The sequence below is a fragment of the Mycetomoellerius zeteki genome, unplaced genomic scaffold (genome assembly GCF_001594055.1).
Source record: "Mycetomoellerius zeteki isolate Tzet28-1 unplaced genomic scaffold, Tzet1.0 scaffold102, whole genome shotgun sequence".
NCBI classification, from domain to species: domain Eukaryota; kingdom Metazoa; phylum Arthropoda; class Insecta; order Hymenoptera; family Formicidae; genus Mycetomoellerius; species Mycetomoellerius zeteki.
This window is the reverse complement of record NW_017255933.1, coordinates 1,416,802-1,429,885: the sequence shown is the minus strand read 5'-3', so window position 1 is coordinate 1,429,885 and position 13,084 is coordinate 1,416,802. Positions and strand designations below refer to the sequence as shown.

General features: G+C 33.4%; 2 protein-coding genes across 2 annotated transcripts in view; one reads left to right on the top strand and one right to left on the bottom strand.

Annotated features, from left to right (window-relative positions):
- The first annotated feature begins 800 nt into the window (after positions 1-800).
- Positions 801-4,902, top strand: Ubc2 (ubiquitin conjugating enzyme 2). The gene is given in 8 exon segments (XM_018444413.1): positions 801-1,146; positions 1,148-1,223; positions 2,679-2,683; positions 2,718-2,852; positions 2,954-3,004; positions 3,157-3,289; positions 3,654-3,801; positions 3,964-4,902. Coding segments are annotated over 8 exon segments (786 nt in total). The 5' UTR covers positions 801-1,006; the 3' UTR covers positions 4,062-4,902.
- Positions 4,903-8,437: 3,535 nt separating this feature from the next.
- Positions 8,438-13,084, bottom strand: part of LOC108720402 (CD63 antigen-like) — a 10,819-nt gene continuing 6,172 nt past the window's right edge. The window contains 6 exon segments of the mRNA XM_018444407.1: positions 8,438-8,833; positions 10,724-10,785; positions 11,033-11,151; positions 11,154-11,244; positions 11,440-11,610; positions 11,845-12,033. Coding sequence (XP_018299909.1) covers positions 8,815-8,833; positions 10,724-10,785; positions 11,033-11,151; positions 11,154-11,244; positions 11,440-11,610; positions 11,845-12,033 — 651 coding nt within the window. The 3' untranslated portion in view covers positions 8,438-8,814.

Below are 13,084 nucleotides of genomic sequence, written 5' to 3'. Positions count from 1 at the left end.
TTAACGTATTGAATGACATCAATTAGATACAGCGATTTCGAACAATGGGATTTAACTTAATTGGCGATTAATTTATCAAAAAATACTCACATTATATTATTATATTTTGTGTTAAAGCGGAATAATTTTTTGTCATTTAAAACATGGAAAGCAAGATTAAATTAAGGACGACTAGTTAGAATAAATTTTTCAACGATTCGAGCAACTCTACGATTGGATTAATCGCTGATTAAGTTGATCAAAGTTACCTTTACTAATTGAATTATTACTTATATGGGTAACAACAACAAAGATTCATAAATTTCTTTTCAAAGAAATGCCTTGTCTCTCATTCTCAGTGCATGCGGACCTGAATAATGTACGCACCGCGTGATATAAAAACAATACAAAAGATCTGTTTTTTATTGTTGCATATATTTTTAGAACTTCAAATAAAAGATGCGTGTTTAATATTTGGCGAAAGCGATCGAAAAAGTTCTAATACAAAAAATTAGAATATCTGAACATATTTAAAGTTTATACAAAATAACGATGAGAAAAAAGAAGAAGAGAAAAAGAGAAACAAAGAGTCATTATTTTATTAAGCGATCCGTAATATTCTCTCCTTAAGCGTTGAAAACACATAATTACATGGTATCAAAAATAGATAATAAACGATGCGCGTGATAAAGCGACTTGAGCGAAAGAGAAAAAGAGAGAGAAGTAGTCGACGACTACGCGCTCTCACGGTGCGCTAGGGAATTTTCCAGTCGGTCGGCGATCGCGACGGTCCCCTCAGCCGCGGGGAAAGACACCGCCTGTGGGTGCCGGTAGCGGGTAGCGCCGGGCGAGCCGGGTTCCGCGGGACCGATCACAGCGCCCGTGAAAACGCGTCGTCAGGTTTGCCAGCGTCCGCCGCCGCGGCGACAGAGTCAACATCCGGCGACGCAGAGATGCGCACGTTTCGGCGCTCGCCGAGGGGAGAAGGACGCCGCGATCGCGATTTCGGAACATGAAAGCGAGATGAATGATCGCGATACGAGAACGAGGGCCTGAGGAGCGCTGGGCTTCCGGGACAGGACAATCCGCGAGGGCGATTCGAAATCCGCCGTCTCGTCCGTGCGCTTGTCCACGATCGTTTCTTAGTGTTGTCGCGTATCAACGACCGTCATCATCATCGCCGTCGCCGTCGATCCATTGGACGGTCGCGACAGAACCGATTCGCCGAGCGCTGCGCGTTTCGCGTGAGTGAGTGCTACTGCTGTTGTTCCTGCTGTTGTATCGAGAACGGTACGATCTCGTAATAGGGCGGATTATTCGCGAGCTCCGCGTACTCCCGCCTGACTCGAGGACAATAACGAAGCCGGAGCCACCTCCGCCGCCGCTGCTGCCGCCGCCGCGTGCATCCCACCCCCGATCCGCGCGGCTCCATTATCCCGGCGACACCGTCGCCGCGCCGAGGGAACCGTCTCGCGGGTCTCGCATCTGAAGCGGCGGACCGGTCCTTCCCCCCGTCTCCCTGCCTCACCCCCTACCGTCGGCGACCCGGCGAAGCTAGGCTTGCGGCGAGACGACAGCAAACACGGCGTGGACAAATCGGACACGAGGTACATCGACGCAGCACCGCTTTTCACAGCCGTTTCGGCTCGCGAACGAATCGCGGAGGGGTAAAGGAGAGGGTTAGGAAACAGCCAGAAGTGGCACTGTGCGTGTGCGTGTGTCCTAAAAGGGACCATGGATATCTATAGAGAACGGAGAGGGAGATCCATGTAGACGACACATCGGGGAACGTACGTCGTCCCGAGGTACCTCCCGGCGTTCGCCGTCGGAGCCAGAGTCTCGCATCCTGCCTGCGCAAGAGCTACGAGAGAGGAAGAAGCCCGAGAGAAAGACAGAGGCGCGAGAGGGAGAGAGAGATAAACGCGTGCTCGTCCATGAAGGGAAATCAATTTTGGGCGCGTTGAACCCCCCTCGAGTCGCTCGATCGGAGGCAACAAACGCGATGACGTTAAACGAATCTTATTCCTTTCTTTTTCAGTCTACCCGGCGGACCGTCACGCACGTCTCTCGATCCGCACATTGTCCTCACGTAGTTTCTCCTCGGGCTTCGGGCTAGACAACGCTACGCGAGACGCCGTTTAAAAATACGACGCGCTAGATATCCGTCCCGAGTGAGACAGGACACTTATCCGATGACGATCAAATATGCGCGATGTTTATGTTTTTCCTTCGCGCAGGAAGGGAGGGGACAGTTGAGGGCGAAGAATAGAAAATCCTGTGTTTTGTGTCGACCGAGATTCTTTGTTGTACGACTCGTCGCCTCCCTGTCGAAAGCGCAGAAAGAAACGACCGTTTTCGGAAGCACGGTGCATTATCAGTTTACATCATCGCATTTTCAACACCCTGAACTGCTATCCAAATTGTGCTTTCGATTTACTTTAACAAGATCCGTTTGCCTCGCTTTATTGTTTTGCACATGTGATATTAGTTTTCGCAAATAAAATTCGATCTATCGAGCGTTTCTCCTTTCTTTCGCAAGATATGATTCATTATATCACTATAGCGAAACGAAGACAGAAACGCAATGTGCTTTCCATTATACTTCATTATTATACTTCCGTTACCATGTTTCAAAATTAGTTTTATTTTTATAATGCTTGTCCTTTTGTTACTTCCATTAAATTGATAATTTTCAAAAGTTTCTGTATAATTGATAATACATGTATGTTTTGTCACAGAGTCATGTCATCAGGAGCAGGTTCTAGTGGAACTGGGCGAGGTCGTGGTTCCTCCTTGGCAGACAATAAACCAGACAGTAAAGAAGCTAAGCCAAATCCAAAGATGTCGAAAGCTTTAGGAACGTCCGCTAAGAGGTAAGGCAATAGATCCGCATTTTGTGACGTGTGATGATAACATGTATTTAATATTACAGCAATTTGTGGTTACTAAATGTTTTTGATATTTTAAATATTAGGATACAGAAAGAATTGGCAGAAATTACGCTAGATCCACCTCCGAATTGCAGGTATAATACTATTGTCGTTGGTTATAATTCTTTTTGAAATAATATTTTGGAGAATTGTAATTACATAATAATATCAATTATGGAACAGTTTATATACTTATGAGAATAATATATAGATAATAAAATTAATTGTTGATTGACTTATTTTACAGTGCAGGACCAAAAGGTGATAACTTGTATGAATGGGTTTCTACCATATTAGGTCCTCCAGGTTCGGTTTATGAGGGTGGTGTATTCTTTCTTGATATACATTTCTCACCAGAATATCCTTTTAAACCTCCTAAGGTAAGTTGATAGTTTCGTTAGTTTTATATTGCGAATGATAATAACTTATTCATACAGGATTATAACAACAACGTCAGAGTGACGAAAATAAAAAGAAATTTAAATAAAAGTATTATTTAAATTATTGTTATTTTTCTATATAAAACTTTTGAAATATCTGTATATTTTAAATAAATATTTACATTAATATTTATTACATAATAATTATCTGTAAAGAGGTTAGTAAATATTGCATTAGTAATTCCTTGCATCTAAAAAAATTCCTAGAAAATTTACAATTATTTCATTTACTTGAGTAAAATAGTGCGATATATATTTCAATAATTATACAATTCTTATGTTTCAAAAATGTGTTGCTCTACAGGTTACATTCCGAACGCGCATCTACCATTGCAATATAAATAGTCAAGGAGTTATTTGCTTGGACATATTAAAGGATAATTGGTCTCCTGCATTGACAATTTCAAAAGTCTTATTGTCAATATGTTCCCTTTTAACAGACTGCAATCCAGGTAGGCGCATTATTTATGATAATTTATTTAAAATTGATGTACGATATGTACATTGTAAATAATGAATGAATTTACAATATCTTGTTTTTAAAATAACATTCTGTAGATAACATATTTTCTTTTGATAAAATTATGTGGATCTTGAATAACTTTATCTTGCAGCTGATCCACTGGTAGGTAGTATAGCTACGCAATACCTACAAAATAGAGAAGAACACGATCGCATAGCACGGCTTTGGACCAAGCGCTATGCTACATGAGCATATTCTTTATTCATATTAAACTCCTATTAGTCTCATGCCAACTTATGATCATTGCTGCTCTCATACAACTTGTCTCATATGTAGCGTGTACACATCCTTATGATCATGTTGGTCAGAAAACACAAGTGAGCAAAGACCGTTTGAGATCAGCTCAAACATGATTGTGATGTGCTTTTATGTAGAGTATGTAATGTGCCTAAGGACGGATGAATGTGCGTGCAAGTGTTTAAATAGTGTGCTAGGGCATAACGAGACAGGAGTTTTTCACTTAAAAGTTACAATGAGATAGTATTTAAATGGATTGTATTGTTTACAAAAACAATACCACGCACAATGCTGCTAATGTTTCTAGAATAGGAGATAACATGAACAATATTGATAATCTAAACTGTAAGTAATTAATAGATATATAGGCAATAAGACGTAAACGTAGAGGCCCATTTTTCCATATAATTGAATTCCCATATTTTTATATTGAATTGTCTTAAATTTAAATTATTATGTTCACACATGTGACGCCTGACTCAAAATATAGGCTAATAGCATGTAACTATAATTTAGCTATGCTACAAAACTATCGCATACAATTTTGTGTTCATAATACAGTAATTGTAATGTTCTGCATGAAGCAGACATTAAGATTATACTTGCGTATCAGACATAATTCAATTGTCTGGGCCCATCCGCAAAAATAATATTGTAATTGTAAATAAATATTATTTACTGTATACTTATACGCTGGTACATTCAAGAAATCTTGTAATTCTGACCTGGATTTATATTCTGTCTATACCATATATGTGTATGTATAAATTAATGTTTTAATGATTGCACTGATAATCCTGATTTGCTAATTCTGATTAGCGATTTCTTATTCTTTTCTATATATTATAGCTTAATTTTTAACATAAGTAGAGAAAGAAAATTTTAATGATTAGCGCTAACCAATGTTGGTGCAATTCATTGCGTTTTTAGACTTTTTATATTATTTTATCTTGTATCTGAAAGGGTACTTACATATCAATTTTGTTGCATACTCTTAAGCCCGAGCATGCTAGAGATACTTCACTATCTTCAATGTGTCAGGTATATGTACGTCTCCTGAATAATTTCTTGTAGTTTTTTATATCATATGAAAATTAGATCAACAAGGTGATTAAAATCACTTTGTACATATCTGTTCTAAAATATAGATAGTTGCTTAAAAATATCGGGTAGTGTGAGTGTAATTATAGTTTAATGAAAAAAAAAATGAAGCAAAGGAGAGAAGCTTGCTCGACGAATATTGATATTGTACAGTTTATTGTGTAAAATGTAAACACTCTTTGCATCCTTTTCGTCGCGAAATTCGAGGAATGTAAATATTGCGTGAAATGCATGTGCAAAATATGCGAATCGCGTAAGTTCCTATTAAGACAAAAATTGAGTAATTTTTGATTTAGTCGACAAACTTTGGCTTTTTATATTTTGTAAGCCAATATGCAGTTTTACAACTTTATGAATTAAAGTGGAAGATAAGTCTTGATCCTGCCTCGGGATTGTAAATAGATCATTATGCATAAGATAATACATGTATGTGCCCGCGTGCACTTGAAAATTATCAGAATATTAAAGAAATATGGATTTCTCGTTATTTCTAAAAATGTCGTTATACATTAACTGAAAACGGAAGCATGCTCTTTTAAAATCGATCTGAAAATAGAAGCGCATTATAAAGTAATTTATAAGCACATTATAAAACTCTTTTGTAAAAAAAAAAAAGGATAGGAGGAAGCAAAGGAAAAGCCTCGTGGCATTTATCTGCGGTTTTGATGATCTAAAATTACAATACGCCGGGAAGTCAGTTGATCCATGAACACTCTTTTATTTACGTGTATAAAAAGTATGAATGTCAAACAAAGAAAAAAGCAAATGTACGAAGGTCAGTCTTATATATTGGTAAACAATCTTTTAATGATATAACGGATGAAATACAATTTATTATATGCTGATCTCTTCAGTAGTTATTATTGTTACCTTTCCTTATCTTTTCTTAAAGATACTCTTTTTAATTGCATTCTGCGAAATTTGAATTTAAATTAAATTTGTAAAGATAGGAAGAGGATTTTGATTGAAAACGCTACTTGGTGTCATTAAATTTATTAGTATACATAAAAGCTAGATGAATATGTGCTAAGGACATGTTGGCTCCTAAAATGCCGTAAATTAGATACTGTATTAACGAAATTACATTTGTATCACTTTAACGATACTAATAATTTACCTTTATAATAAAAATAACACAAGCAGCCAAAATAGAATTTAGTACAAAGTCATTTGTATATATGTGTTGTATACGTGTGTGTGTGTATGTGTATATGTGTGTGTGTGTACATATAATATATATAATACGTATATATTGTATGTAAAATATACCAATGTTAGTTAATACTGATTACAATAATCTTCGTCAGTCTTTTGCGTTGCCTGGTACAATTAATACATACAAAGTCTAAAATTTTCAATTAAAATCTCTGACAAACACAGACGATTTTATATAATCAAAAGGAGCAAACGTTTTGGACAAGTGCTAGTTTCGAAGCTATATTGCGCATGATCGATAGATTAATATAATTGAGAAATGCTTTCTAATCTCTATTAACTTATAACATAAACGTTACTATGTTAGGCACACTTTAATATCTCATAGCTATTATTTCTATGTTTCTGCATTTATGGTTTATCCTACGGACGTTCATGTTTATTTCTGAGATCTTGTGCATTCCCCACTGTGTACGCGTGCATGTGTGTGTGTGTGTATTTGTGTGTGTGTGTGTGTGTGTGTATGTGTGTGTATGTGCCGATGGTAGATTTAAATTATTTCAACATTATTGTAAAATAGTAAATATATCAATACTCTTTGTTCTTACATATAAATTATTTGCAATAAATACGTATCTCCATTTTTTTAGACATATACGTTCTACTAACGTTCGGTATATATGTCTAAAGGAATGTTATAAATTTTCATGCATTTGTATACACAAGACTACAGAAACTTACATAATTCAATTTGAATTGTGGTACTTGAATTCGTGAAATCGACAAGACGCAGTGAAATTTCTAAAACTTTTTCTGTTTCATCTGTTACGTATAAATCTAAAGAGTACTGTACATTTTCGATGTACTTAAACGCACATAATGTTATTTAATAGCATCCAATTGGCATCAATTTTTAAATTACATTTAAAAATGTTTCTCCTTTAAATGGAAGCAAATAAATAAGTAGTTTTATATCATCGTAATTCATTCTCATTTAATTTTTTTTCCAATATTATTGAAAGCTCTTTTAATACTGGAAAGTAGAACCCTATGAATAAAGTTCAAGAAGTCTTTTTTTATAGGTTTTAATGTATCACATAATTGTTTTAAATCGTTTATTTCTTTTCAAGAATAACTTGTTACTCACAATCAGTAAAAATAATGTCAATCTTTTTACTTTGGTCCCAAATATGAATGAACTTAGCACTAAACATGCACAAATGTTTTTGTAGCAATAGACTGTCAATAGCATATAATACAATGAAGCGCAAGAATCTGAATCAATATCAGAGTTCACTGACATTACAAGCTAAATTATTGACAGGATAGAGCTAGCTTCCATTTGATACTCCATTTATATCGAGCTAAATGTTAAGATGCGCTAATTTTGTTACATCATTGGTACATAATGTACAGAATTTTTGTGTACATCTGATATTACATAATGACACTATATATATACACGCATACGTATATATATTTCACGGGGCACCGTCGATTACGAATAAGAGTACACTGCCTTTTCTTGTTTTTCTTCGTAGAATACAGAAAATCATTATAAATTTAATACAAGATTACTCTACAACATCGTATATATTATAAGTATTAGAGACTGTATTTTGTCGAGAGAAAAAGATGAGGAGGCATTAAAAATAGATGCCAAGACTGCATGTACTCAAATATAATATATACTATTTTATGGTAATATTAAATTATCAGAACACAAGTTTGTAATTAACCGTTACACAATTTGTCCATTCTGCACTCTGAGGAAGATTATGCAGAAATAGCTCATTCTTTTTTGTTCGTTTAAATCTGGCAAAAAATTAAGAGGAATGATGGCTACGTTGAATGCTATTTCTTATAATGATACAGATTGTAAATAATTCGCAAAATATTACCAAACTTCGTACAAATATATCACATGAAAAAATAGATTAGACATTGCATCATGGCACATCATTTAACAGGCACCTTGTTGTACGTGTGCCAAAATTGATAAAAGTTCCACTGGTAATTTCTGTAAACGGGATCGTATACATTTGTCGACTAGTTGTTCTTTCTTTTTTTGCTTTCATATTGCATGTGACATATATTTTTGGCAGATATTGGCAGTAATTTGATGTTAAATTTAACAGGGTATGTTAATATTCAATGCATATTGCTATCCGGTTTGTTTTTTCAGTTTATAAGAAAAAGCGAAGCAAAGAGAGACGCCAATTTGCGTTCTCTCTAAAGTATGTATAATTTCACATGGATTACATACATACATACCGAAATATCACTAACTTAAGGTATCGCTGTACACTAAATACTTGCGACATCATTCCTCTTTGAGTATATATTTAAGCACAATAAGAATGATTACGGTCGTAATGAATCTACAAGTATTTATTAATCAATGTATGATGAACAATATTATGAAAAATGCCTCCTAATTGATGGCAGATCAGTGTGCTGTGGTTTCGCTGTAAGTAAAAATATTAAATCACTAGGTATGAACATAAAATATTTGAAAAAAAAAACATCTAGTTTTACGGCATGTTAAGCAATATAATTTCGTGTATATATATATATATATATAGTACAAACAACGGAAAACAAAAGAAAACACTTCAATTTTTGTGTGATACTATTAAAATGTAGATTTTAATAACGAGTATTTTTATTGCCAACACCGGCTTAAACGACATTTTATAATCAAGTTGAAGCAATTCTATTGCTCTTTAACTGAAAGATATAAATTCTCTTGTTGAAATAATTTTGTTATGAATTACGCTTTACTATAATTTTATATAACATGAACAACTATATTACGTTTTGTCTATTTCTATACACTTATACATCTTGTAAGACATTTTTCATGATTGTAACACTATGTAAACTTTACATTGTGGTAAACAACAAAATATCTTAATGTTAGATATAGTATATTTCTTGTTTTGTATTGATCGCACAGCACGCGCGCAGCAACATATACGTGTAATTAACATGCAATTGCAAATTGAGGCTAACACTTCTCTTTCACAATTTGTTAAACATGGAAATTTTTCATTAATTTGAAGAGTACCATTTAGCCACAAATTAGAATATACCAAAAAAAAACAAATTGCGCATTGACACATGTTACTTTCAATCACAGTTTCTTTGCAGTTCACAAGTATAGTACATCCTATTAACTGGTTAAAGTATAATTTTCTCTTTGAATAGATTATATAACATGCAATATATAAAGGAAATGCCCTTCATCATACACCATTGGGTTAATGCTGAGAAGATACATTCACGTATCTTAATACTTCATTTTGTACCTTAAATAATCTAATTAGTGGCTTTCTTCATTTGACATCAGAAATTTTATTTGTCAAAAAAGATGTACATGTACACATTTTTTCAGAATATTAAATTGTACCAAAATAAACATATATTTATAATACAATATTTTATTTTTATTTAAATATAAGAATAAAAGAATTCATACGGGTTCAGTATTTACTATATATGTATATATATTTTATATATTTATATATATATATATACGCATATTTGTGGTCTGAGCTTCTAAAAATATTATATACTAAAATATGTTTTCATAAGAATATGATACTGATCCGAAAACAAAATGAAGTCTTAAGAAATATGAACATTCTCTTATAACTTGAAGATGATACTGCTAAATATTATAGCAGAGCCTCGACAACAATATTAATATACACTACATCATGCGAGATATTATGAAGCAAAAATATATGGAAACGACAAAAATACACTTCTGCTAATAAGCTAAACAATTATTCACGTGAAGCAGACATCAAACAAAAAGAAGCTTTTAACGCATTATATATATATATATAGTGATTTATATATAACTTTTATATGTAACTTTATTATCGATGTATAGTTATCGTGGCTCAACTATAACAGTATCACAATGACACTGAACAAATTAGATATATATTTAAAAAATGTATGATCTCCGAGCGTAACACAGATGCTCTGTTATCATTAATATACAAAGTTGTTCGAGAGCTTATTGTAAAAACATACAAAACATACGTGTGTGACGTTTTCATGTCTGATAGATAAGGCCCAGATACCAAAATAGCAGTGAGATTCTTTGGAGATCTTTAAATATGTTTTTACCTATCACGCACTCTCTGATGAAAAATAATTAACGGTTTCTTTGCAATGTGTTAAAAATAGAAGCGATAAAAGAAAGAAAATCTTTTTTATAATTGTGCATGGTTAAATGGTAACGAAATAAGGGAAAAAAATAGTGACAGCTTGTGTAAAAGATCAGGTTTTATACAAGTGCATTTTAGGCTTGTTGCAATGAAAATTTGTGTCTATCAGCTTACACAGTCTCATACTCGCGGCGAATTGAGCGAGCCAGACAGCACGCAAAGACTACTCCAATCAACTGTAAAATAAAGAATAGTTATTGTGTTTTACAATTTCATTTTTTCGAATAAGTAAATTTATCCTTTGCTCGTTAGTATTACTATTATTAGTATACACATTGGAATGTTATATATATTTAATGTTATTTATATAACAAATCTTTCTCTTTTATTAATGTATACAATAGTGCCTCATATCTAAATCACAAGTACTTTATTTAATATATACTTCATAATGCTAGGACGATAGTATGAATCAGAACTTACTTGTATGAGGGCTACCCCTATGCCCACTCCTCCCAGGATCATAGCATTATTTTCTATAGCAGATTGCAGTTTCATCATGCAGCCGTCACTGTACACATGAATGGAATTCAAGTCGCATCGCGATTGAGCAGGATGCAGGAATCGGGAACAGTATTATCACGGAAACCAATATGGGGCCAGTCTGCAGGGCTATTCATACCGCAGCATTGTAACTAAAATCGTATTTCAATTGTCAGTTAATTACAAATTCCATTAACGGCATACATAAAATTAGTACGATATTTATCTAACTAGTGAGGACTTTCTCCCTACACAATATGTAATATCAATATTTTTTCTTATAGCAATAAATAAAAATTTTAATGTATAATTATAACATTTATATACAAATAATTTAGTGAACTTACATCGTGCTGCATAATGTCCCATGAACGACGAATATCCGGATTAATCTCATATTGTCGCAAAGTACCATTTAGACGGTTTTCTAACATATTAGCAACTTCTCCTCTCATCATGTAACCTGTGATTCCAGCGCCCAATTCCAGAGCAAATATCAGCAGCAGCAGAACCGAGAACTACAGTAAATAAAAATTATTGCACGGGTGTACTATACATGATAATATGTTCTAGTAAACTGTCATATAAAATAAGAGCTTTCTGATTTAATTATACTTTTTTAAAAAGACATGTATAATAGAAGATATTTAAAAAGATAAATCAAAATCTTGTATTGCCGTTACACGAAAAAGAAGTGATACTATAGTTTTAATTAATAATATTTAAATAATAATGTTTTTGAAGAATCATACCGTTATTATCATGCAATGATTCTCTTTTACAGCGCCGCAGCATCCAAAGAATGATACAAGGAAGACTATGACACCGACCACTATCATTAAGAGTGGGGCTGCAAAGAACCAACTATCCACAAAGTTGCTGTACCCGCTGTAAACAACCAGAATCACACCGCCTACTGAAATAAATACGATGCCGGTGATCTGAAATAATACATAAAATACATTGGCTGTTAATTTTTATTGTTACATTTAGTGACGCATTATTTTTGTATGCAATATAACGTTATTTATTATCTTTATATATAATACTATACCATAACACAATATGATACGAATATTTATTCATCTATTACTCAATTCTATTTTTGTATGCACTATTAAACACAGTTTTCATGTTTTATCATTATATTGATAAGATACGATAAGATAAAAATTATAGTATTTTCTTCAATGTGTAGGAATTTACAACTTGTACTTATATATACCTATTATTTAAATCGGAAAAAAGAAGATTGATGTTATTTAAAAAAAAAAAACTACGCGAAGAACTTTCTGTAATTTCGAATCTATTTAGGTTATCTGCGTTTCGAATTTAGATTAACTAGCACATTCCCTGCGCACGCTCCGCGCGCGCTGCTCCATTATACTCTCCTTTTTAGACTTTATGAAATATATTGTTACGAATTTATATTCTAAATGTTTGCATTAGAAAACTGACCTCATCGTTATGGCGGATTGAAAATTTGAAATTTCAAAGTGGTTGAGTCACTATGGCGAATGGAAATCTTTAGTTAATTACCATAAACAATTTTATAATCCTTTTTTTTCGAACGCTAATCTAATCTCGGTACATGTTGCTTCCTTTTTTTTGTTTTACATTTGTAGAAAACGCTTTTAATAAATATCATTTTGGTTATAATAAATATTATAAAAGTAATGATTTTGATTTACGAATTTATTATTAAATTACTATTTGATTAAATTACTATATTGAATTAAAAATTCAAAATGGCGAAACCAATATGGCGGACGGAAATGCTAAGTTTCTTGATTTCGGCGAAATGAAGTATTAGAAGGTTTTCGGGGTTGTTAATGCCGAATCCGAACTTAGAATTTGAAAATTCAAAATGGCTGAACCAATGGTAGAATTGCCGTTCGCCAAAATAGTTAAATATTTTAAATTTTAAAATTTTAGATTAAGAATAGAAAATGGAAAGATTGTTCGAAATTAGTGTCATTGAAGACTCTTTAA